At 39.4% G+C, this 25938-nt stretch overlaps 2 protein-coding genes across 4 annotated transcripts; both read left to right on the top strand.

The window, feature by feature from the left end:
• The first annotated feature begins 4636 nt into the window (after positions 1 to 4636).
• Positions 4637 to 7515, top strand: LOC146315561 (serine/threonine/tyrosine-interacting-like protein 1). Of its 2 annotated transcripts, none has more exons than XM_084736389.1 (5): positions 4637 to 4707; positions 4800 to 4930; positions 5026 to 5194; positions 5355 to 5491; positions 6623 to 7515. In XM_084736389.1, the coding sequence occupies exons 1-5, from the start codon at positions 4637 to 4639 to the stop codon at positions 7273 to 7275; spliced, it is 1161 nt and encodes a 386-aa protein (XP_084592515.1). In that variant the 3' UTR covers positions 7276 to 7515. The 2 variants fall into 2 exon arrangements, with proteins under 2 accessions (XP_084592515.1, XP_084592514.1); XM_084736388.1 differs by having other exon boundaries at positions 5023 to 5194.
• A 1670-nt stretch (positions 7516 to 9185) lies between these two features.
• p4ha1b (prolyl 4-hydroxylase, alpha polypeptide I b) lies at positions 9186 to 25768 on the top strand. Of its 2 annotated transcripts, none has more exons than XM_084735603.1 (15): positions 9186 to 9478; positions 15092 to 15174; positions 15364 to 15460; positions 15651 to 15802; positions 16277 to 16414; positions 16635 to 16874; positions 17887 to 18104; positions 18206 to 18382; positions 20418 to 20488; positions 22995 to 23094; positions 23300 to 23353; positions 23450 to 23515; positions 24447 to 24515; positions 24954 to 25050; positions 25194 to 25768. In XM_084735603.1, exons 1-15 carry the CDS (start codon positions 9465 to 9467, stop codon positions 25262 to 25264), a joined length of 1647 nt encoding a protein of 548 aa, XP_084591729.1. In that variant the 5' UTR covers positions 9186 to 9464; the 3' UTR covers positions 25265 to 25768. The 2 variants fall into 2 exon arrangements, with proteins under 2 accessions (XP_084591729.1, XP_084591728.1); XM_084735602.1 differs by lacking the exon at positions 20418 to 20488 and adding an exon at positions 19631 to 19701 and having other exon boundaries at positions 9191 to 9478.
• The last annotated feature ends 170 nt before the right edge of the window (positions 25769 to 25938 follow it).

Raw genomic sequence — 25938 nt, 5'->3', positions numbered from 1 at the left:
CAGTTCACTCATCTATTTTCAGATCAATAAACGAAGGCAAACGTCTTTATTTACACCCCTGGTTATATTGCGAAAATAATCACGATTTTTTAAAGAATTTGTTGAAAACCTTTCTTACAAGTGGAACAAAAATCACAAGCAAACGGACTGTATGCATGTCGTGCTTATAATAATTATCTTAAAAATAAGGATGGAAAAGTCAAGGCTTTAACAAGTAGACTCGCTCAGCAGCTGGTGAAGCTGCTGCTATTTAACTAGAAAAACAACACATATTAAAGAAGAAGCTGTGAAAGAGGTGCGAGAAAAACTTTACTCACCATCTGAAATTCCTCATAAAGTCATATTTAATCTTCAGATGAATCATTGCCTCTACGTGGCTGCCATTGTCGTTCACTCTTACCACCGCTGCTGATATTATTTATAATATTTGTCTTAATAAAAGTGCTCCCATCCTGCAGCATGAGCCGCTCTGTTCTCCTGCTCTCTGTGGACATTCACCCGTGTTTCCTCACTGTGTCCAGGTGGACTTTGTCCTGCGCTGTTTGACTGCCCATAATTAAAGAAGCAGTCTGCCTGGACAGTTATTAAAAGTCCGTCTCTCTGAAGATAAACGGAACACGCACCATCTGTGGAATCCATTAACATTTCATTACGCGTGACATGATGCGGCATAATGAGATCCTCCCGAGAGGAATCTGACCTGCCATGTTATCTATGTAAAATTGATTTTGCATTCCTAACTTTATTGATAAGCTGGTGTGACAGTAAAAGCCTCTGCGCGCTCTGTCTCTGTCCAGGATGTTGACACCTGTTCGTGACATTCCTGACACCCCCTCGCCCCCCCCCAGCTTTACGTTTACTACCCCGCCTCGCACCGAGCTGAGGCCATAATGGAGTCCATGATGAACCACATGGCTGCAGGAGTGAGAGTGTGCTAAAGTAAACAGACACAACAGACTGAGAGAGGATGGGGGTCTGTGCGCTCTGCAGCTCAGACAAACACAGCAGCAGCATGCATGAGGGCCTCTGACTGATCCAGAATAGCAACAGGTCTGTGGGATGCAGAGGGTTTTCTGTCATGACCCAGACTTCAGTGAAACATAATAAAAACCAGTAAGATGGACGGTGGTGCCTGATCATATGTATGTCCATACTACATGCAAGCATACTGATATGATCTGTGTGCACTGGTATAAATGTGAAAATACACTATGTGCACATATTTGTGTGTACACCGATATGAGTGATCTGTGTACCTTCAGGGGGCAGTCATACCCTGTTTTTGATGTTTGTGAATTCACAACCTTCTCCCTCAAATCTTTGCCCATTTGTACGGTTAGTAAGCATCAAAGAATATAACACAACCGTTATTTTTGAAGAACATAATTATCCAAAAATTTGCCGTTTTGATAAACTTCCTTCAATCTTTTGTTATAACAGTCACAGAGAGCTTTACATTTACTCAAGCAGGACTCAACAATAAGGATTGCCTTGCCTGGGGCAAATAATATGCCATATCGGGCGAATAAATCTGGCAACTTGCTTGCTCAACCGAGCAAGTGGTGAAAAACAATTAAAATATAAACTTGTTTGGTTACTGATTAATTGTTGAAGCATTTTTGTATGCAAAAACTACAGAAAAATGCTATTTTGGGCATCTTAAGTATGGAGGTTTCCTGCTTTTCTTTGTTTATTATCATATTAAACTGAATATCTTTGGATTTTAGACAAAGAAGGACAAATAGAGACCTCACCTTGGGCTTTGAACTTTGAAAAAGTGAGATTTTCACGATTATCTGACATTTTACAGATGTTGCAGCCCTATATTAAACATGACATTTAATCTAGGTCTTTTATTGTTAATAAATGCAACAATATATACAGGGTCAAGCAAAAGTTAATACTGATAAGTTCACAAGCAAATTTCTGACCCACTTGCCCACCTGGAGAAGTGATGAAAAAAAAACAATGTTGAACGGTATCAAGTATGGTATTTAAGTACAATATTCACTCACTTTTTGCAACAAAATACTTCTACTCCATTGTAGTGCTTGCAATATGGACAAAAACAAATACCATGATATTTTTGACCAAGTAACTTCATATCAGTCAGGTAAATTCAAAAAATTACTTGCAGCCTTTAAAATCAGGAAAAGACAGCACTCATGCCACATCACAATATAACAATATCCAAAATCTAAGACGCCGTCTAATGTCGTATCACAATACTGATATAATATCCATATATTACCCATGCATTCCCCTTTTTTCAGCTGTATCTTAGTAAAATACTCACATGCCCAGATGTTCATAGAGAGAGTTTTTGGCTGGTGTAACTGCTCCTCCTGTCCATACTGACAATCAAGAGGTTCCCTCCTAATGCAAATCCAGTGTGAATAATGTCTGTGAATTCACAGTCCTCTTCTCATTTAAAAATGTACTCTAGAGTTGAGCTGAAGCGGAGTGAATATGAGGCGGCAGCAGTCGTATGGGGAAGTGTGACTTCAGTAAACTGGTATGGGTTGGTACATCATGGGAATGATTCTGGTCAGAGAATCTTTTGTTGTAGGAAATAAAGCAAATGTGACAGTTATTTCTGTTAGGTACACTGCGCATCGAGATGGGTACTTCTCTTTTTTAGCACGCATGATTACAGATTAAATATTAACAGATTTTATGATAGGAAACATAACAAACCTTTCAAATATAAATTAATAAACTGGAGAACAGTAATATAAAACCTAAATAACCTACATTAGCAGGAGCAGTCCCAATAATAAGGTAGCTCTGTCTAAAAAGTAATAGACCTTTTTCTTATAGCCATATTGATATGAAATAATAAGGTAAACACAGGTGTTACCAATTATACTCACAAGAAACTATATTCAGGAATAATTATTCACAACTTCAGTATCATAGCTTACATGTATGATCTTCATGCACACATCACAGGGTACAGACAGTCCATATTATGGTCTCTTGACAGGTTTTCACCATCATTCCAGCAGAAGAAGACTCGTCCACCGCAGCAGAATCGGGCAGGGCTGCGTGTCAGAAAGATGAGAGGAGAGAGAGACAGTCCAGATGTGTGACGTCACCAAATTTGGAAGCAGAACTGGCAGGCTTTTTTACAGTCGAGTCAGTCAGATCTGGTGGATATTTGCATATATTATTGTCTTTTTGACACGCCATGGGTGCCATTCCCTTGGGGAAAATGTGATACGGAGCACTAAGGATGCCTTTGTAATAGAGAAAATGCAATTTCGTTGGTACCCTTTTTATCTTTTTCACCCCTGTCCCTCAGACAGCCAGAGTCTGCCACTGCTCAGTCTGCTGAAACCTCAATATTATATCTTTGAATTTTGGAATGCCGAGGAACAATTACAGCGACCAAAATGTGGTTTGATATACATATATATGTATATACATACATATATCCTCTACCATACACATTTTATATTTTTATTTTTGTAGTAGTAAACTAGGTTTATGCATTGTCTTCATTGTGATATGTTGTTGTGATTGTTATTAAGATAGTTAAGTTGATATATGACCTTACATATGAAAGCCTATTGGCTCACATGCTGGTATAAAAAACCTACATTCCAAAAGAGGTAAATCCTGACAGCAGATGATGAGAGGACATCATCATAAGCACTAAGAAGGATGTTTTGGAGAAGATGAGGGTAACAAGGGAGGTGGCAGTGGTTTGGGAGGAGGGAACATTGTAAGTGGTGGAGAGTCTGTGACCAAAGAAAAGTGAAGAACAGGTGACATGGAGATGGAGGAGAGGCGGTGACATGGCTGAGAGTGACAACTGAGGGACACTGCTAAACAGTAAGACTCAAAACATAAATATTCCAATGAGGTGCTGGGATGAGGTTAAAATCACTTGCACTGGTGTGGAGGATACATGTGATAGTGGATATTGGGCATGCCTGTATAGGATTTTTAAATTGTTGGTAATTTCTTAATAGATTATTTTGTCTTAGGCAGTAGTATGTTTTAACCATGGATGAACGTGTCTTCTGCAAATTTGCAGACCCACATTTCACTGTAAGATCCCTTCATTTGGTGTATATTCTTGTCTAATACAAGTTTGATTTGTGATCTTTAGGTGTTTTACCACTTCTGTCCTGATCCTAAAAGTAAGCTATTATCTGTCAGTTCAATATTTTCATGTGGCAACCCAAAAATTAGTTTTGCTCCAAGGTTTAACAATATAATCACTGAACAGTTTTGTGTTGTACCCTGTGTATTTTCTTACCCCTCTAATTCCTTCCCTCTTTCTTTTCTGAATGTGGCCCTAATCTTCGTATGGTTTTAAAAGAAACCTGACCAAATTACCACATATGCTGCAACTATCGGGAGTTGATTTGGGTGAAGTAGGACTATCCGGGTCTCTCCTCCATCACCTGTCACAGCCAGCTACCATGTGGCCCTCTAGAGCACTTAACTGTTACTGTGTTTCCAAGACCACCGGCTAAACTGAGGGTGAAGATGAAGTGGGGCTGAGTTGGAATCACAGCTACAAATAATTGTGCAAATCTTTTTACCTTGTTACTTCCTCTTGGGCTTTCTGTGAGAATATTTTTTGACATTATCTCTTTGTTTCTTAGTGTAGCATGTTCCTCTAATGAAGGGCTGGTGGGAACAGCTGATGCATCTGTCAAATGACTTAAACGAGATGGGCGCAGTACTGTCCAGGTAAAGAGCTCTGCTGTTTTTTTTTCTTCACTCCTTTAATGTTGCTGCATTACTGTTTTTAGATTGCACTTGTCTTTGTGTATGCATGTCAGAGTGAATAACAGTTGTAGAGTGGCCTCCAGAGAGCCTGTCAACACATCCCAAACAGTGAACAGCATCTGTGACAGAGAGGTCAATAGTACAGAAGGCGACCATTCCTCCATCATACCTACTGGGAACAAAGGTAAAGGAAGTATTTTTACCACTATCTCTCTCTCACACACATTGACACAGATGTAAACACAATGTACTCTTTGTATTTCTTCTGCCTGCAAGCAGTGTGTGAGCCAGAGGAGGTGCTGGTTCCTGCTCTTCCAGAAACAGCTTGTGTCGAACGAGGCTACATCACCCCACAGCAGGTGTACAACCTGCTGAATGCAGAGGAAGGCCAGCCCGCCTTGTATGATCCATACTATATTCTCATCCTGGACTGCCGCAGCGCAGAGAGGTGGGTGCAGCAAAAATACATCAGTGCTCTTTATATGCAGATGCCCTGTCATGTACAGCTGTATATTCAATACTGGATGTATGAGCTGGCAGTTACTGTACCTATTGCGGTTATGATATACATTATCTATGTGCGTGCATGTTATGAATGTGTATGTTAGGTACAAGGAGAGCCACGTGGTGACAGCGCGGGCAGCTGTGACAGTGATCCACCCTGAGCTGGGCTGTCTAATCGGCTCTATAGAGCTGCAGAAGTATTCAATAATCCTGCTGTATGCAGAGGAGGGAAGCAGCCCTGGTAAGCGACACACTTTCAACTCTGTGGATACACACACATACACTTATGCACTCTTACAAATAAACAAAGAACATGTTTAACTTCACAATTTATTACTAATCCAGCATAACCATATTTTAGCTGTGCTCACGGCACAGCTGTATGGATGGCAATCTCAAGGCTGTGTCCAGAAGGGAACCAAGTGAAAGATCTTGCAAGAGTGATCATTTTAACTCACACCATGAGTGTTTTCTGTGTCTAAACTTACCCAGATTTAGGTTAATTAGCTTGTATAAGGTACACAATGAAGAAATAATACATATAAAACTTGTGAGAGTCTTGCAAATTAAGTGTTCATTTCTAGACATTCATCTGTTTGGTCAGTCAGTCCACCACTTTGGTGTAGACTGAAATGTCTCAACGACTATTAGATGGATTGCGAGAAAATTTTCCACACAAACATTCATGGTCCCCAGAGGATGAATCCTACTGACTCTGATGATCCCCTGACTTTTACTCATGTGCCACAAGCAGTTTACCTTTTTAGGCTTTAATTTAATTGTCCTGACAACTACTGGGTAGATTACATAGTTGGGGACACTATCCACAGGATCTGTCATTCCTGCCCTCCCATTCATTGTCAGTGTAAGCAGCCGTGCAGTGCATTCTGGTAACACCATAGCGTGTTTTGAGTTATGTGGTGTCATGTTGGCTGCACCTCATTTGCAAAATTGTGGTCTTGGCTACTTCATGCAAATCATGGGTGTCCAGCACGACTCACCACCTCTGGGAAACCCACTGAAAAACTTTTAAACTGACTATTGTCAGTCGAAATTAAATGAGAACAGATTCAGATTCAGCTGCATAGTTACTTGTTACATGTCAGTGAACTTTTGTTGTAATATTAGAGACTTTTCAAATGAGCTGCCATGTCGGTCTGGTTTGAAATCCAGGAGCAGACAGCCCACCAGTGAGCATTCATCTAATCAAATTTAGCCAGAAGTATTTGCGTAGTTGTAGGAGGGTGCAGCCTGTTGTTGGTCAGCCATGCAATGCTCGGAAGTGGAGCATGGCTGCCTGATTGTAATGACGTGTTCTCACTGTCTGTGTTTTGACTGTGATTGTCCATATGTGTCTCTGTGCTTATTTCAGTGGGCAGTGTGAGGGCCAGGGCAGACTCCCCAGACCTCCAGCGCTGTTTCTTCCAGCTCAGTGCTTTGGGAATGGACCCTGTCATCCTGCTGGGGGGGTTCTCAGCCTTCAATGCCCTCTACCCTTTCCTCTGCACACCACGTATGGTCCTGCTGGAACCTGAGCGACACACCCTCACCATCTACCCCTCAGAGATCCTGGAGGGAGCTCTTTACCAGGGCTCCGTCTCCCAGGCCTCTGACTACCGCATAATCAAGAATCTGCACATCACACATGTGGTCAATGCCACTGCGAACTGCCCTGACGCTTTCCCCAACACGCTGTGCTACCTGAGGCTGCGTCTCAGTGATGACGCCCAGCAGGACCTGGTGGAGGCGCTGCCGCTGGCATCCAGGTTCATCAACACAGCGCTGAGGGCCGAGCCTGCCGGCCGCGTTCTGGTCCACTGTAGCATGGGCAGGAGTCGCAGCTCGGCACTAACGTTGGCCTTCCTCATGGAGCATCGACACTGGTCACTGCTTCATGCGGTGCGCTGGCTGAAGGAGAGGAGGGCATGCACGGCACCCAACGTGAACTTCCTGCGTCAGCTGCTGACCTATGAGGAGCAGCTGTTTGGGAGCAGACTCACCTCCCTGGATGACATCCGCCGATGACTGGAAGAAGAATGATGATGGAAAGGATACACTGGATGTTTTTTTTTCTACAGCTGACTTTAAGAGAAAGTGTATAATATTTTTTTCTACAGTTCACATTGAGAAAAGTGTCCAAAAGTGGATTTTGTAATCAAAGAAAGACTCTGAAAGACTGGATAGGATTATATTCTCCACAATTTTGACATTAATTTCCAGCCTCCACGCCGTGTTTCTTGTGCTATGCCTTAAAAACAACAATAATCATACAGATGTTTAATGTTGTGACCTCGGTGTTACTCAGTATAATATAATTACTGTTCTAACATTTGCTTGGTGATAGTTGAGAGAATATACATTAATAAAGGGTATATTTAAAATGTCTTCTCTTCGTGTTTATTCCATGAAATGATGCTGTATTCATGTAACAATGTCATTATTAAATCAAAAATTGTTCAAAAGAGCTTTCAATTTCAATAATCTAAATCAAAAGCAAGATCTGTGATTCTCACAGTATATTTTTTCCCTCCATTCCTGCCTTCTCTTGATTGACCCTCTATTGAAAAGTTTAAGGTTGCAACTAATGACGATTTTCATCACAGATTAATCTGTTGATTATTTTCTTGATTAACAGTTTAGTTGTTTGGTCTATAAACTGTCAGAAGAGAAAGATGGTGATCGGTGTTCCCCAAAGCCCAAGGTGATGTCATCAAAAGTCTTGTTTTGTCCACAAGCCAAAGACATACAATTTACTGTCATAAATGAGTAAAAAAAATCTGAGAATATTCACATCTGAGAACCTGCAATTTAAAGAATTTTTACTTTTTTTCTTAAAAAATTAGTCATTAATTAATTAAATAATCAAAATAGTTGGTGATTTATTTAATAATTGATTATAACTGATTAATTGTTGCAGCTCTACTTCAATTATGTATCAGCTAGTTCAGTTTCTGTTGATAATTTTAGTAGCACTAAGTGTGACAGTGTGGAGAATGCAGGAGGATACACAGCAGCATTACACAAATTGACTTTTTATTTTTCTTCTGTGTTAGTGAACACAATACACTGCCTTTCAGTAACTATTATTATATGCTTATCTAGCCCTGTTGCAGCTGACTATAATAATTTAAGTACCCCTTATTGCGCCTGAATCACTTTTCTGTGACTGCTGCACCATGCTTGTACCGGGAATTTGAAAATGTAAATGTGATCTTTACAAATCAAGACTCCATTGCATATCTGTTAGTGCTGGAAACAAAAATATGTTTGAAGTGATTTATGAGCTTAAAGCTGAAAACTGAATCGTGGATTTGGAGAATTGACACCCCTATTATAAACTGAGTGGTGGCTTGAGCTTGAACACACACTGTAGTGTTTACATAGGACATAGCTAGCTGAGATTTGCTGCATCTGGCATCCTAGAAATGTTGCATTTAAGTTAACAGTTTGCCTCTCTCTCTCTCTCTCTCTCTCTCTCTCTCTCTCTCCCTCTCTCTCTCTCGCTCTCTGTGTGTGTGTGTGTGTGTGTCTGTCTCTCTCTCTGTCACACACACACATGGCTCCACCCTGTTGAACTCTAGCATGCAGCAGGAATTCCCTCCCTCCAGTCACAGTCTCATAGTCTTTAGTTGGGAGGGAGGAATTTTCTGGAATGTGGGAGAAATAGGAAGACGACACTGCAGGTTAAAATGGTGAAAAACAATTTCTTTGGCCAAGTTAAATAAATAAAAACTACACAGAAGCCATTGGAGATATTGAGCTGAAGGATACACATGCCACGTCAAAACTTTCTATCAATGAAAATATATAACCTAGTTAAAAAACTGATTTTTAATTCCCTGGACATTCCAGCTTTAGTGAAGAATAATAGTTTTTAGAACAATTCAAAACTTGGCAAAAACCCAAAATATTCATGCATGTGTGTCTCTTCACGGGTCAAGACAGCTAGAGACGCCTCCCCTAGCAATTTACAAACGACAACCCCTAAAGTCTCTAGTAGCAGGAGGCTGTATGCATGTGAGAATCTGCACGTAGCATTCAGACTCTAAGAAATCCAGCCCTAACTACTAGATGGCCAAGAGTACACTGAAACATCCCAGATAGGACGAAGCACCGGGCACACTCAGTGTTCATCTTCATACCGTTAACTGCACGAAGTCTGCTGGAGTTGAGACAAGAGGACACAACCGCCGGGGACACATTTCTGCTACAGGATGCTCTCGTTAAGGTAAATATTAACCCCTGAATCCTGGAAGATGGTAAAAGTGAGTCTAACTAAAACTTGTTTGTGTTTTTTTCACGTTTCTCTCACGTCAAACTGCAGTTGTGTGGTATTTTTTTGCAGTTATTCTTGTGTACAGTTGTGACCGTCAAACAGTGCCAGTATCGTTTTGTTACAGTTAGTTTAATGTTAGCTAGCTATGCTAGTGAAACTAGCTAACTGGATGAAACGTTGATATAGTTATGTGATGGTTCTCGGTAGCAGACAAGAATATCACAAGATTGAAAAGATTAATAGGAAGTGAAATTTGCAAAATTCAGTTAAAGAAAGTAGAAAATAGCAAAAAAAAAGAGAACCAAGCCTGGGTTTTTCCTGTTTTTCCTGTGAAACTAGCACCACTGTTAACTTAACTGCATTCCAGTGCAGTGCAGCGTGGGATGCTGCTGCCTCCACTCTGCATACACTCAATAACAGCATAATTCACACAGATTTTATCTGTTAGGACCTTTTGTACATTAACAGTCTAAAAGTGATAGTTATAGTATACACTGCAGTTAGCACGCGTTAATGGCTATTAGGTGGTAAAGGCTAATATTCATGGGAAACTTTGTTTTCACGTTATAGCCACTTTTGTTAGCTATTTATCTAAACTGGTTTGGGAGTAAACAAACAGCAGCAGCTGCTTTCTACAAATTAAAATACCCCGCTGCTGCTGCTGCCAGTCAGTTTTGCAGGGGTTATTGACGGGTTATTGCAGGTAGAAAGACTCCATTGGGCAGTGTTGAGTCCTCACATGAGTTTCCCCGGTGGGGAGGGGCGAAGACGTGGCAGTCCTCTTCTTCCATCCACATCCTGTGTTATCTGACTCCACAGCTTCACTCCCAGCAGTAAAACTTGGAGGAGATGCTTGTGATGAAGCCAATTTCTAGAAGAAGCTACTAGAATATGATGCAGACATTTGTTCAAAACTGCAGTGATAGGAGTGTGGCTGACAAAATGTATAGAATAATGAATATTAATGGCAGTACTCATGCCTTAAAGGTTTGAATGGAATTTACCCATGTAGGGATTTTCTGATGTTATATTTGTGTAGTTTCTATAGAAAATAGTATATAGTAGTCATGATGAACCATTCAGTAACAATCTTAAGGAATAATATTGATTATTTTATATGTCCTTTGCTTTCTGATCTTACCCACTGAAGGCTAAACTTTCCCTGTGGGTACTATGGATAAATGTTTGTGTAATGATAACATCTGGTTTATTTTTCATAGCTTGTGTAATCTCTTAATAAAAGATTCTTCTTCCTCGCTTCTTTAGGCATTCATCACTTTGAAATATTGTAACGCAGTTAAGCTTTTTCTCCCAGAGAAAAGACTCCACTCCTTGTCAGTATCTCTATTGTTTTTGGATGCATCATAAAACACTGATTCTGATAAATTATCTGGTGATAACGTGGCATTTATATTGTTATTTCTTACTCGGATAAGGGAATTATAGCCAATATATAAATATTATAATATAAATATTGGATGTGATTATATCTGAGGTCACAGATTATTTCAAAGCATCTAATTTGAATTCCTAGGCAAATGCTCTTTAAAAGCCAAATATATTTGTTGCGCTTTTGATGTACCTTATTTAAAAAAATGGGGGGAAAAAACATGAAAAGTCAGAATTGTACTTTTTTTTTTTATTATGTCAGTTAAATCTGTTTTGGTCATAGCTGTGGAATATTAAATTATTCATCTTTGTTCACTACATATGAGCCTTTCTTGCCCTCCCATGTGCATAAAGTACACGTTATGCAACCGTCTTTTTAAATACATCTTTTAAATGTGAAATTATCTTTTGCCTGTATCAGCCATAAGAAACAGGTAAGTATTGGTTGTTGGCATCAGCTGAAAAAGAATCCATATTGTGCAACCCTATAAGCTGTATAATAATGCTGAAAATAATATAGATTATATTTTATGTTCTTTGCCTTCTGATCTTCACCCACTGGTGGCTAAATTTTCCCTGCAGATACTGTGGATAAATGTTTATGACATGACAACACTTGGGTTATGTTTCATAGCTTCTTTGGTTCCTGTGTCATGTCTTGAAAATAAAAGTGCTAAATTTCATCAGTCATCATTAGAAAATAGCATATTTTTAAAGTGCAAGTAAGGTTTTTTCTACCAACAGAAAATACTTCTCTCCTTGTCAGTATTTCTAGTGCTTTTGTTTCTTCTTCTATATTAAAATTCCTGTTTCAGTCTCGGCCTCAGGCGTTTGTTGAAAGTCATTCTAGGAAAAATAGGAAATAGCAGAGATGACTGGAAACAGTAAATCATTAAAACGAATAATAAGTCCAGGAATGACGTCAATATCAAAACTCACTGTCTATTAATAAAGGACTTTTTAAGAGTAGACCCTTTCTTGCTAATGTTAGCACAGTGATGTACTGTATCCTCTTTTCCTACAATTAACTTTGGCTGTGAAGTAAAAAGGACTCGCCTAATAAACGTGTTTGAACAGGATGCTGGCCAATTTACAAATAGTTTGAGTGGTATGTAAAAAAAAAAGCTTTCAGGAGTATTTTATGCAAAATAGCTTTGTAACAAACTGCCTCACAAGTGACTGTCAGGTTAAATGGGCTGTCAGGAATGTTTTGGAGTCTTCACATGTCACGTACACGTATGTGTGCACAGAAGCACTCTCGCTACCACTCACTTTCATGTGTGGTATGACACAGAGATCTAAATTATAACTGTTATTCTTGCAGCTTTAATCTTGACATTGCACTTTTACAACATTATAACAGCAGAGGCACAGTAGCTGTTACCCTGTTATTACAATAATTATATTCCGCTCAGTTTTTATCCTGGAAATCTAAGTGGCATATTTAAGGTATTTTGGGCTGAGTGGCACCTCTGACTCTTGGAAATGCAATAGTAATAGTTAGGGAAATGGTAGTTTGCATTTTACCTTGCAGTTTCTACTCAAATATACTTAGATTTGAATTTAATGTAACTTAATTTTGCTTCATTTCCCTTCCTTTCTCTGCTGCCTGCTGCTGCTGACCTAAATTGAAATGTCATGTGAAGTAATTCTTTTATTTGCACTGAAGGATTGTCCATGTGGCAAAGTGAGAACCTGCCTGGGCCTGTTGTCTACCTCCAGTGAAAAGCAATACAAATCTGGATAGATGCAGCTTTCATGCATGACCTTTACTTTTCCACTCGGTGTATGTGTGTGTATGTGTCTGCATTGTAGCAAGTCTGAAGTTGTATGTGAGTGTTTGCATGGGTTTGTGTGTGTGCCAGTGGCATGTAATGGTTATTAAGGTGATACTACCACTAGTTAGTGAACCTGACACTGCTATTTCTCCATTTTTTTTGTAAATCACCATCTGCTCATGCCATGCAGTGATTCTTTCTCTCTCTACCCAAGTCAGAGGTTGTTCAGGCCTAAGTATTTTTGAACATGAGCATCTAGAAACAGCATAATCAAGATTGGGCTGCAACTAACAATATTTTTTATTAATTAATCATCCAAATATTTTCTGGATTGTGTGGTCTGATTTGAGTTGATTATAGTTTGGTCTATAAAACGTTAGAAAACTGTAAAAAATGCATTTATTTCTGACTTTACTATAAGGTAAGACTACAAATAATAGAAAATTTCCTCATTTGAGAACTTGGAACCATCAAATGTTTGGCAGTTTTACTTGGAAAAATCACTTGAATGACATTGACTAAATAATCAAAATAGTTGCAGATATATTTTTTAAGCAACTGGCTAATCATTGCAGCTCTACACCAAGGTGTGATTTCATGGAAAAACAGAAGTCCTTGGTGCTAAAACAGAGGCTGCTGTTATGGCTTCTCTGAATGTTTGTTTGACAATTTACACTCCACAGCATTGCAGTACTTACAGTTACAAACCCACAAATCTATATGTATTATCCTTGGTACCCTTGCTTTGACTTCAGATTAGGTCAAATCAAAGGCATCAGAGTGGCATGAGAATTTGTCTGTTAATGACATTATCACAAGTGCATTTTGTTATGTCTGACCCAAGAACAGTCTTGGCTCAGTTCACAAACAACAAACACAGTACTGCCATGTACTGCTTTTTCCAAGTACCAAGAGAGGAGCCTTGCTCAGTTTGTTTGTCTTATTTGTGCTGTACATTAACTACATAATCCATTTAGACCCCTCAAGATCATATTTTGCTAATCTCTGCTGTATAGGTAACAAACAAGGTATTCACATACGACTAACATCCCTCTGGTCTGTATACACAGCTTCAGATTTGTGTTGGAATCATGTCTTTCCACCACTTTCCTCCAAGTCTGCTGCTTTTGCCAGTTGGTTTGAAAGCATTTTTTATCACAATATGCTGCACAGAAGTTCAGCAAGGTTCAACTTTGGCTGTATTTTCAGTCCCGTTTGCTTGTTAATGTGCTAACAAGATATCTCAAATGTGCCAACAAACTTAAATTAAGATTTGTGGAAGGTTAGCCCATTGGCCAGAGAGCAAGCAATTTGTTTTTGGTGCAGATCAGGATACACATGTATGGATCAGGAATTTTTAAAAGTAAAATTCTCACACACATATCCCATGATGTCTACTGTTGGATGGTTTTTAATGTAAATCCAAATCCAGATGCAGATTTTTTAAACACACATTTTCTTTTAACACAACAACAAATATGTCATTGTCTAAGCACGTCCTCTGCTACTGCCCAGTGCATTCACGTCTTATTATATGTCTACCCGTTTCTTCCTGCCAGTCTCTCTGTGCCCTCTTCTAATTTCTGTCTGTATTTGGTAGAAGTATCGCAGTGCCACTCCTCACAGGCCAGAATGGCTGGTTATGGTTGTGCCAACTCCAAAGCCAAACCGGACACAGTGACAGCAACCACAGATTTATATTTGGCTTTGTGTGGTGGTTGTGAGGCTGCACTTTTAAAAGGATTGAATCTTTCAGTTCAAGGCTTACTCTTGAGTACTCTTTTTGATTTACCTTTTGTTGCATCATGCACAGCCTAAAACCATATAGTTTTGACATAACTCTTGCTGAGACTTTTTCTCACTCAACAGCAACACTCCTCTCCAGAAATAAAGTTAAATTGTGGACAGTAGGTCTGTGGATTATCTGGTCTTAAATGGTGCACTGCAGGGAGTAACGGAGGAAAATGATGTGATAAATCAGGGAGGTGTAGGACAGCGGGGTAAGCAGTAATCTGGATGAGTTACAAGGTCTGGAATGTTTGATGTGGCTGACTGGGAGGGAACTCAAGAAACTCAGGCTAAAACTGGAAAAAAGACCTTCTAACATCTGTGTGATGTCAGGGATGTTAGAGTGCGACAGCCTGCAGTATTAAGTTCTAGGTAAGATATGGGTCTGACATTACAGTCAGTTGTCTAGCATCACAGAGAACCTTGACAGGAGTCCCTCTGGTTTGTCAGTAGTGATGGACAGACCCTTTAAAGGGCAGGTAACATTTGGTAGTAGTAAGTTTGATGTGGTTTCCTGGCGATCTAATATTCATCAGGGTATTATATGCATAATTCAGTTTTAAAGTTGATATTTTGAACAATGTCTGTAATTCTCTCACTCTTTCTTTAGGATGGAGCTACCGTGTTGGTGTTTATTTTTGCTGAGCTGCATGCAGTCGCTTTCAGCCCACACTGAATTCTTCACCTCCATAGGTAAAACCATCAGGCACTCATGTTTTAAATATTTGATTACTCTGTTGATTTCATTGTTTTTTTAATGTCTATGCATAAAATGTCGTGACATTGTGGGATCCTTTAATGATCCTTTAATGAATGGTAAGACCAGTGATGTCATGTGTAATTAATCTTTGCAGTCTTGATGTCACATTTGAATTCCTCCAGGCCAGATGACAGATCTGTTATACACAGAAAAAGACCTTGTCACCTCTCTAAAGGACTACATCAGAGCAGAGGAGAACAAGCTAGAGCGCGTCAAACAGTGAGTTTGTGGACACAAAGTTACACAAATTACAGTTATGGATTGATGCACACAAGCAAAAAAACTGACACTTACACATGTACCTGTCTACACACTTTTTTTTTTAATATTTATGATGAATAATTTATCATTGCTTGTGAATGAAGTGTAAGCAGTTTACCTAACTCTTTTCTTGCCATCTGTGTGACAGGTGGGCTGATAAGTTGGATTCACTGTCAGCCACAGCCATACAGGACCCAGAGGGCTTCCTGGGGCACCCTGTCAATGCTTTCAAACTGATGAAGAGGCTGAACACAGAGTGGGGGAACCTGGAGAGCCTTGTACTCAGTGACACCACGGATGGTATGGAAACTAAGGATTTTGCAATGCTGTCTGATGTTGATCTGGTCGAGGGCTTTCTCTAAATCTCCTGGGACTGACTGATCTTGAAACTGCCTAATTAGTGCAGCAGAGTCTCAAATGCAAGGATGTTTTTTGTTTGTTTGACAAATAAACAAAGCTTTTAAAGGACACGTCATCCATAGAAAGCTGTGAATGTTTGCTTGTTTGTAGCAATACTGTGCTGCTCATTCATACTTGACATATTTTACTAACCTCTCTCAGTCACCTTTTTATGAGTTACTGAGGTGGACGAGAGTGTTGCTCATTATTTTTTACACCACATCTGACTTAATATAACTAGAGGTCTCTCACATAAGATCAGAATCACTCTAAGCCATCTAACTGACCATTAGGAGAGAGTATTTATTGTCCACTTGAGGTTGTAGACTCATTCTACTATATTTTTCTCTGTCCTTTTCTGTCTGTCTCTTTCAGGATTTATTTCCAACTTGACCATCCAGAGACAGTACTTCCCCACAGACGAGGACCAGACCGGGGCTGCTAAAGCTCTCCTTCGGTTACAAGACACTTACAGACTGGATGCTAACACCATCTCTGTAGGAGACCTACCTGGTAAAGGCCTTAAATCAGTGCATTCCAAATCTGCCCAGCACAAAGTTTGTATCTTCAAAGACCCCTTTTTCAGGAATCATTGAAATAAAAAATAAAAAAACAGTAGTGAATAGCAGGCCATGTGGGTATAGTAGGTTTTTCTTGGTATCTATGTTATTTGCATTATAAAAGAGATGATTCAGTTTTCATCTTTTCTTCTCCTTTATCTTCTGCATGCTAGGAGTGAAGCACAAGAGTCAAATGACAGTGGAGGACTGTTATGAGTTGGGGAAAATCGCCTACTCCGATGTTGATTACTACCACACAGAGCTGTGGATGGCCCAGGCCCTGAGACAGCTTGACCAGGGAGAGGAGTCCACTTTAGATAAGGTTACAGTGCTCGACTACCTCAGCTACGCTATCTACCAGCAGGGGGAGATTGAGAGAGCCCTGGAGTACACCAAGAGGCTGCTTGAACTGGGTGAGTTGCTAAACACCATAAATACTTGTACAAAAAAATATGCTGTGAGGTATGTTTTGCAATGTCAGTAAGTAAGTTGGATAAATTAAGAAGCAAATGAGACATTCACTTTGGTTACAACTAAATGACATAGTAAACAGATGAACCAGAGGTGAACACTTCCAAGCCACACAGACATTATTAGTATAGATTACAATCGTTACACCAAAACATCCATGCGAAGTTTTGTCCATAAACAGTGTGCTGTTTTTACCCCCAACAGTCAGATATTGGTCTGGCATTAAACTGCAGGGCCATTCAGAAATGCAGACAGACCCTCTTCTCAGACAGGACCTATTATTGATGTTTGTAGAGACTTATTAATAGTAGTGATTTAAAGGTAATCAGAGGGACTTGATTTATGCATTTTCTTCACTTGACCTTAAATAATTGTGGAATTCTCTAACCGGCATCTGATTAGATTGGATCACCATCTCTATTCTGGTTAAGTTAGGTGATGAAATTACACAGCATAATCTTTTCCTGAGAGTTGTGGGATTTGGATAGAAGGTGAGGTTGATTCTGAAATTAGATTGGTTTGATTCTAATAGAAGGTATTTGACCCAAAGCATTTTAGTTTTGCTCTTTTGGAATTGCTATTGTTTGCTTGTCTAGTGTTTGTCACTTTCTAACCCCCATATATTTTCCAAAAAGTCCATTAGTAGCATTTGCTCTTGATTAATATTGGTGACAATGGATGCTGCAAACATGAATTTGAATTAATGTACTGATGAAACCGGTGACCTTGGTATCCCGCTTTTTCAAAACGAGCCCCTGAATTTATTTGTCTTCTTTGTACGTCTTTTTTCTGAGAACTGGATAAGGTCAGACTGAATAAATAGCATATAATTATGTCATGTTGGAGGCTCAGTTATTTTGACTACAGGGGGTGGGATATTCTTAGGTGACATTGCTGCAGTCATCGCTATTTGTAAACACCACTATTATATCTGTTGGCCTTGTGTTTTCCCAGACCCTGAGCACCAGCGTGCGAAGGGCAACCTGAAGTACTTTGAGTTCCAGCTGGAGAAACAGAGAAAAGCTGCAGAGGATGATGCTCAAAAACAGAAGGAGCGAGGGAAAAGAGAGACAAATGAGAAGAAGACAAAGTCCAAAAAGAAGGCCTCCAATGAGCTGGTTCCAGAGAGGAAGAAGTATGAGATGCTTTGTCGTGGGGAGGGCATCAGAATGGTGAGGAAAGCAAGGAGATACACAAAAACTAAATTTCAAAAATTCAGAATACGCCTCAGTTTCAACTCCTTTGTTCCCTGCTTTTGTTTTCCCTCAATTAGACCCCCCGCAGACAGAGCCGACTGTTCTGTCGTTACTATGACAACAATCACAACCCCATGTATGTGCTGGCACCCGTCAAACAGCAAGATGAGTGGGACCGCCCCTACATTGTCCGCTACATTGACATCATCTCCGACAAAGAGATGGAAAGGGTGAAGCAACTGGCAAAGCCACGAGTAAGTGATTCTCAGTAGTTTCAGTTCTCCCATGATGCAATATGATGCATACATAAAGCTATATTGGTGACTTAACAGTGATCTGGAAGGAACATTTGTTAGTTTCTGTTGTGTGGTTTAGAGTGTTGAGGGGCAGGAGCACAAAGCTATGAGGGTGGTTTGTTGTGATGCTAGTTAGCAGGGTACCTGCGGGGTCTTAGAAGTATTGAATTTAAAATTCTCAAATTATTGTACTATTGCAATACTGTTACAATACTGAATTCAGTTGCAATCTTCTTGTCCTTTCGTTGGGATTATATAAATTCAGAAGCATCATAAATAATTGTCAGATGTATGTAAAGTTTTGGTGTAATTTATTATCACGCTGCAGTTGGTGGAGAGACAGTGAAGTGAAAATAAGTTGAAGGTTAGGGTACTTGAGTTGATGACAACTAAGTTACTGTAAGTACATGCAGTAAAACCTCTTGAGTTAAAGCCAATTCTTTATCAATACGCACGTTCAACAAGCATATTATTGCCATGTATATTAAAATCTGGCAAATTCTTGTAAACCTAGCTGTTGGCTGAGACATAGCAGCCCCCCCTCCTTTACCAGTGGTACCTGCAGGCAGTGAATCACATCAGCAGCAGAGGGAGGAGGATAGAAATACTGACTGATGTCTGTGTTCTTCATTCTTTCTGAACGTCACTCATTATTTTGATGTCAAAACGTGATTTATTTTATTGACTTTCTAGCTATTTTTTTTATTAAGATGTTATATATAGTGAATTTATAATAGATTACTGTTGCTGCTTTAGAAACAACAGTTGGTTATAGTTAAAATATTCAATTCTAATCCTTTTCTGAATGTCTTCTTTCTTAAAATATTATATTTATAAATAACAATTATTCAGTAATGAAAGAACCTATAAGTGTTGTTTTTAAGTGGCAGCAGAATCCAAAAGACGAGTGTGTTAAGCCTATTCCAGGCAATATAAATGCGAGTGTTAGACTATAATAAAATGTTTTACTTAGTTCAAGTACTTGGTAAACAGTTGCTCTCTAGGGCTTAAAGTCTACACTGATTAACTATTTTATCTTTCATACTTTTAAGCATTAAATTTCACTGTAAGTTGCATTAAAAGTCTTAAATTTAATGTGGAGAACCCCGGTAGTACCTTGGTTAGCCAAGCACACACACGCACACATCTTTGCATGTGTGTGTGTGTGGGTCTGTGTATGGGTAAATCATGTCCCTGGCTTCACAGCTACGCAGGGCCACCATCTCCAATCCCATCACAGGAGTGCTCGAGACAGCTTCATACCGGATCAGCAAAAGGTAAGGCCTAGCCAAGAGCCCCTAAGAACAGAGGACATAGGAGAGAGCTGAGAGGGAAGAGTGAGGCTTTCTCCTCCTCTTTTCCATTAATAACTCATCCCATATCTCCTCTGTACCCCCGTCTCTCCATACAGCTCAATTTCTTCGCCTTTACAAATCTTAAAGGCTCTTGAGCTGAAGCGCACGAGCCTGCTGAGAGTGATCATAGACTTACACAGCATAAATAATCATTTTAAAACTATTACTGGTTTATTAAACACTTTTGCACAAATATATCAAATATTTTTTGAGGCTCTGACATGGATACGTTTCTGCTCAGGAGTCTGCTACAGAAAGGTAACACAAGAAGACAGAGGAGGGGAAAATTGTGTTACTTTTCTTCTAGTTGATATTAACATAGTTGCTTTTATGAGCCAAGAGGTGTACCAGAGGCACTCGTTAATTCTCTAGTATCAGATAAAAATAATTAGATATTTTTATTTTAAAATAGAAATTTGGTTCCTAGCATTGCCTCGGGAAACACTTTTCTTGGGCCTTCTTAAGAATAACATTGACAACTAGTGACCGGTTCTGCCTCTTTTCTCTCCCTCTTTCCTTCTCTTACTTTCCACTGCTCTTTCTGTGTATCACATTCCATCGTCCGTTTTTTTTTCTTCTTCCTTTTTTATCCTCTGTTCCTCGACCTCCGTGTCCTTCTGCTGGGGAAACTACTGTAGTTAAGGCGAGCCACGGTGCATGACCCTCAAACTGGGAAACTTACCACGGCCCAATACAGAGTCTCCAAGAGGTAAGGGGTCACAGGTTACTTCCCCATCCTCCTCCATCCATCTCTGCATCTGTATCTCTGTGCTCTGGCTGAAAAGCACTTACTCAGCCCTGCACCCAATAAACATCATGGAAAAATGAAAATGTTGTGCTACACCTGGAAAACTAACACTAGAGGGGGTTTTAATTTGGTGTAAAAGAAAACTGAATTTAGCTAAGAGTATTCTTCTAATGATTGTTTTTTAATTTAGTCAGCTGGTCTAATGATTAATCAAACGATTTTTTTGTTGTTTGATTAATATAACAATTGATTTATATAAATAAAATAAATAAATATCAAAAACTTGTCTTATTGAAGTTAAGAGTAATATTTTATTCAGTCATAATCCTGATATATAAAGCGCTTTAGAATAATGATAAGTGGCATATTTTGAAATTAGTCTGATTTCCATGCTATTTAATAGACTGCATTTGTTAGATGTCTGATCAGAAAAATACTAAAATTGCTGTGATGCATATCAATTTAATCATTGTGTCAATGCCTGAACTGGAGAATCAGTATTTTTACTCAAATAGTATATAGTAATGACATGGATTTATTTTATTACTGGAATAATATGCAGGTAATCATTGGCAGTGAATTTTTGCATCAGTGTGGGGCATAGAAAATAACTGAAACAATTCACAGACTACAACAACACACTATAAAAGAAGCACTTAAAATAAACATTAAGTATAAAATAGCTGAATAACACCGTTCGATAACACCCATAACATAATGATGAGGAAGAAACATTTAGAAAATCAAGAGACTACTAACAGAAACATATTCAGCCTGTTGACAATCCCGATACATCATGCCTGGGTGAGGACAAACAGCATACAGGACGCTGCTGTTTTGCTGCTGCTGTCTTAAAAAAGTGCTCCTGTGCTTTTCACCACCAGTGCTCCTGCAGAGGAGACTATGTTAACATGAGCAAATCACCCCAGCTCTAGCTCTAAAAATATAGTTTAAACCAAGCTAAGCATTCCTTTGTTGTTGTTTTTTGGTGTAGCTTGAAATATTCTTTGTTTTTTTTTTCACTTTGTCTGGTGATAAAGGATTTTCTATGAATTTGCACAATTATAGTAACAGCCTGTTTTCTTTCCCCCTGCTGTCCTTCCCAGGATATTTGAGATCCAGAGCACTGAATCTCTACTCCCTATTGCATTTTCCAGAGAATGAGTCTGTCTGTTTCACATTCTCGTATGCGCTCATTACAGCTGCTGTGGTTTTACTTTGCTTCTTCAGCTTCCATATCAGCAGAAAAAGAGAGATGAAGAAACTGAGTCTGGATGCACATTCAAATGTTTGAAAAGAAAGATTGTAATTCTCCAATTGTTCCTAATGTTAAGAAAGTCTTATTGTGTAGTTAAACCAGCTGTTCCACTTTGACCGCTACATTGCAAGTATTGTTAGTTAAAGTTACATACCACCCTAAAAATAGCAGGTTTAACGGGCCACCAAAACCCCAACTTTCTTTGGTTTTACCATTCTTGGTAATTAATGTTTGGGTGCAAGGGTGTGGTCTTCCTTTGATGTTTTTGTGTGCGTACGTGTTAGCCAGCATGTATTTGCAAATTCAGTGAACATCGAGTGATAGAGAGAACGAACAGACAGACAGACAGACAGACAGATGGGTGCACTCAGTAGAGTTTGACCGCTCTGTGAACTGACTGCAAGACACATCAGGAGAAAATTTGTTGGCTTACATTTGGTCCAGAATCCCTTCAAAAAATGTAACATATTATTAACAGAAAAAAAGATGAGTCATCACACATAGTCTCAGAAACTCTTCCATGAGACTGTGGGGGGCGGGGGCGTGTTCTTTCATAGGCTGTGTTTGTCTTAAAAATCCCCTAACTTTTATTTTGTTGAGAGCAACTTTGTCTCTCACATCCCACATGTTAGGAACTTCATAAAAATTGTATCTTCAGTTCTATCGTTCATTATGTGTGTTTTTAGTTTTTATTTGGATAGCTGTGGCTTTTTAATGCATAAGCCAGACAAAATGCCAATTTTAGTTTTATGATGTTGTCTACAGAGCTACAGTTGAGTCATGTTTTGATAATTCACGTAAAAGAGTTCCATTTTCTGTCAAGACCTTATTTTGTCAGAGGTCTCTGCGTAGACTGTGGTGTGAAAGTGCGTATCAAAGGTGTGTAGCATCAGGAAAGTTTAAATTCATGAAGTACACACATAGTTTGAAATCAGAACAACCCAGTACCCTGAGCTGATTGGAGATTCTGAATCTTGGGCCAGTTTTCTGTTTTTCACCTTCTTCATACCTCCACTTCCCCCCCTTTTTTAAAATCTCGTAATGCCCAACTTCACTTTCCCCTTGAGCTTCCTATGGCAAGATTCAGCATGACAGTTGCCTTTTTTTCAGAAGAGATCTTTGCTGCCATCTAGTGGACAAATATGTGCCTGACTGACACACTGGAGCATGTTCCTCTTTTTTCTCAATTGTTGTGCTCCTGTGTTCCAGTGCTTGGCTCACTGGCTATGAGGATCCAATGATTGAAAAGATCAACCAGAGAATTGAAGATCTCACAGGGCTGGAAATGGACACTGCAGAAGAGCTGCAGGTAAAGAGTTTGTTCATTTGTTGTAGGTTGTGGATGTATGTATGTATATATGTATGTATATATATACATACACGTATGTAAATGTAAATTATGACAAAATCCCTGCCCATTGGGGAGCCTCTGTTTATGTGTGTTTGTGTGTGTCTGTTGGAAAACTGATTTGTACTGTTTTGACACTTACATCCTATTGTATTGATTTCTGTAGGTTGCAAATTATGGTGTTGGAGGTCAATATGAACCTCACTTTGACTTTGGAAGGGTAAGAACCTGCTGTGATAAGCACACGTTCATTTCTACAGATGTAGAGTAGTGTTAATGTGTTGGACATTAAAGCTGATATTGACTCTCTCCACAGAAAGATGAGCCAGATGCCTTTAAAGAGCTGGGCACTGGGAACCGCATAGCAACATGGCTTTTCTATGTGAGTAAATGTTTCCTAAAAAGACCAAAGTTGTTCACTTTAAATTCAACTTGCCTGTAGTCAAACCATCCTTAATCATTCTCAGAAAAGCAGATGGGCCTATCTTCAGAATGCATGAAGATTCTGATTAGCATCCATGGGTCAAAAATGCAGGATATTTTTTGTAAAACATGTCTGCCCTTATTTTGACTGAAGAAGTTATTGACTTTTAATCCAAATTGCCTGTCCTAGTACTGTATCATTTTTTACAGTTAACAGTCACTCACACAAATATTATTTACATGTGTACATTTTTGAGAGGGTAGGACATGTACATGACAAGCTGCAGCTATCATTAATCTGAAATTAGCAGTAAAAAAAACAGTTGGCTCTTGCAGATAGTTATTAGAAGTAACTGAAGGGATTTCAGTAGATTTTAACATAAAAGTTGAGTGTAGGTTCAATAAAATTGAGGCCTTCATCAAACAGGGTTACTGTTTCTCACCTCACATCATGTGGAGTAAAATTTACTTCCTGTGGTTGGAAAAGCTGCGTACAGTCAGCATAAATCTTCACCTTCGGTTTTGCTCGGCGTTGCACCCTGGTATTACACATCCAGGACTATCTGTCATCTCTGATTATGGGCTTTGGCAGTGTGCAAAATCTTCGCTGTCAGAAAGGTAACATCTGAGTTAAAGCAAGACTTACTGTGCTAATGCAATAAGGAGGATATTACATTTACTGGAACAAGGAAATACGGGACAAAAATAAAACCAGTGATATTTTCTGTAAACAGCGCCACAGAATACAGAACCAGTCGAATTATTAAATGGATCATAACCATGCAGAAAGCATTACCCCTGAGCAAACTAATGTACTTAGTCGGATGGCAGAATTATATGATACAACAGATAAAGACTGAACTCTCTTTGCTTCTCTGTCTCTGTTGCAGATGAGTGATGTTGCCGCTGGTGGAGCCACAGTATTCCCAGATGTTGGTGCAGCAGTTTGGCCCCAAAAGGTACCCATTTATGTTCCACCACTTATTACAGTACATTATTCCTGAACCAGTAGCAGTGTCTGAAGTGCTGTAACTAAATATCTAAATATAATAAAACTAAATATATGCTGTCATTGTTGGCATTGAAGTATAGTGCACACTAAAAATATTACTTAATAACCAAATAAAATTGTTCAAAATGGTGTGAGGAACAGCACATTCTGTACACACACAGCACAATCCTCTACAAGGGTAACATTTCCATGCAAAATAGGATCATGCACTACAAGCAATTGCCTATTTGTTCATTCCTGTCATAAAAAGATCATTTTTTCCCTCAGAATCTTTCTTTGGGAATTAATTTAGAACGGCAAGGCTGACTTTCTGTGATTCCTTACTATTCCTGGAGGGTTTGCAGCATCTCTAACCACTTCTGCCTGCTGTTTGTGTGTATTCCAGGGCACCGCAGTGTTCTGGTACAATCTGTTTGCCAGCGGGGAGGGAGACTACAGCACCCGGCATGCAGCTTGTCCAGTGCTGGTTGGCAATAAGTGGGGTAAGCTCCTCTGTGTCTGCTTCCCAATAAAACCATTCAAGAACACATCAGTAAATATCTTACATACAGTGTAGTGTGTCTAAAGTAATCAAAGAGCTAGATTAAGGCTATGATTATTAACTTTTGTTTCTTTCTGTCTTTAGTATCAAACAAATGGATCCATGAACGAGGCCAGGAGTGGCGGCGACCTTGTGGCCAAAGTGAAAATGAATGATGGGAAAAGAAATCCTCCCTGCCTTTCTCTCCCCCCGCCCCCCCCCCTCCTTGTGAGCCACCCAGGACCAAAGAACACTGCTGCACATCACAGATGATACATACGGAAACATGGAGTCCAAATAGCTCATTCCCTCTCTACAAACTAACAAACACTACTCCCTTTTTCCTCTCCTGACTGTTACGCTCAGAGCCCAGAGAATGTTTGGGTTAATGTCGAGCCCCTTGGACAGTATTAGCACCGCTGTGACAGTTAACACGTTCTTAAGGTTGTTGGACGGTTTTGAGAAACACTCCCGTGTGTCCTTCTTTGCACTCTGAATGAACTCTAGCTCTGTGGTGAGGTTATCCTTCAGTAGTGACTGTAGGGACCGGCTTCCTCCCGTTAGCTTGGACCTTAAAGGCACAGTTCATGGTTTTTAATAGGCATATCTGATTCTTTTTAATCCTTTCCTTTCTTTAACAGAGCATTTTGACCTGTGGTTTTTGAGAAAATGGAAATATTTTTAAAGTTTTTTAAACATTGGGGATAAAAACTGTTTTCTCAAAGCGGCTTCCGTATGAATCTATCTGAGAATTTCTCTCTTTTCTTTATTTACATGTGGTTGCTTTTTTTTCCCAATAACTTAGAATTCAGTGCCAAGGAAGTGCTCTGTGGAAGGAATGAAAGGACTC

The sequence above is a fragment of the Lutjanus erythropterus genome, chromosome 14 (genome assembly GCF_056507025.1).
Source record: "Lutjanus erythropterus isolate fLutEry1 chromosome 14, fLutEry1.hap2, whole genome shotgun sequence".
Classification (NCBI taxonomy): Eukaryota; Metazoa; Chordata; class Actinopteri; order Lutjaniformes; family Lutjanidae; genus Lutjanus; species Lutjanus erythropterus.
This window is presented reverse-complemented; position numbering and strand designations above follow the sequence as displayed.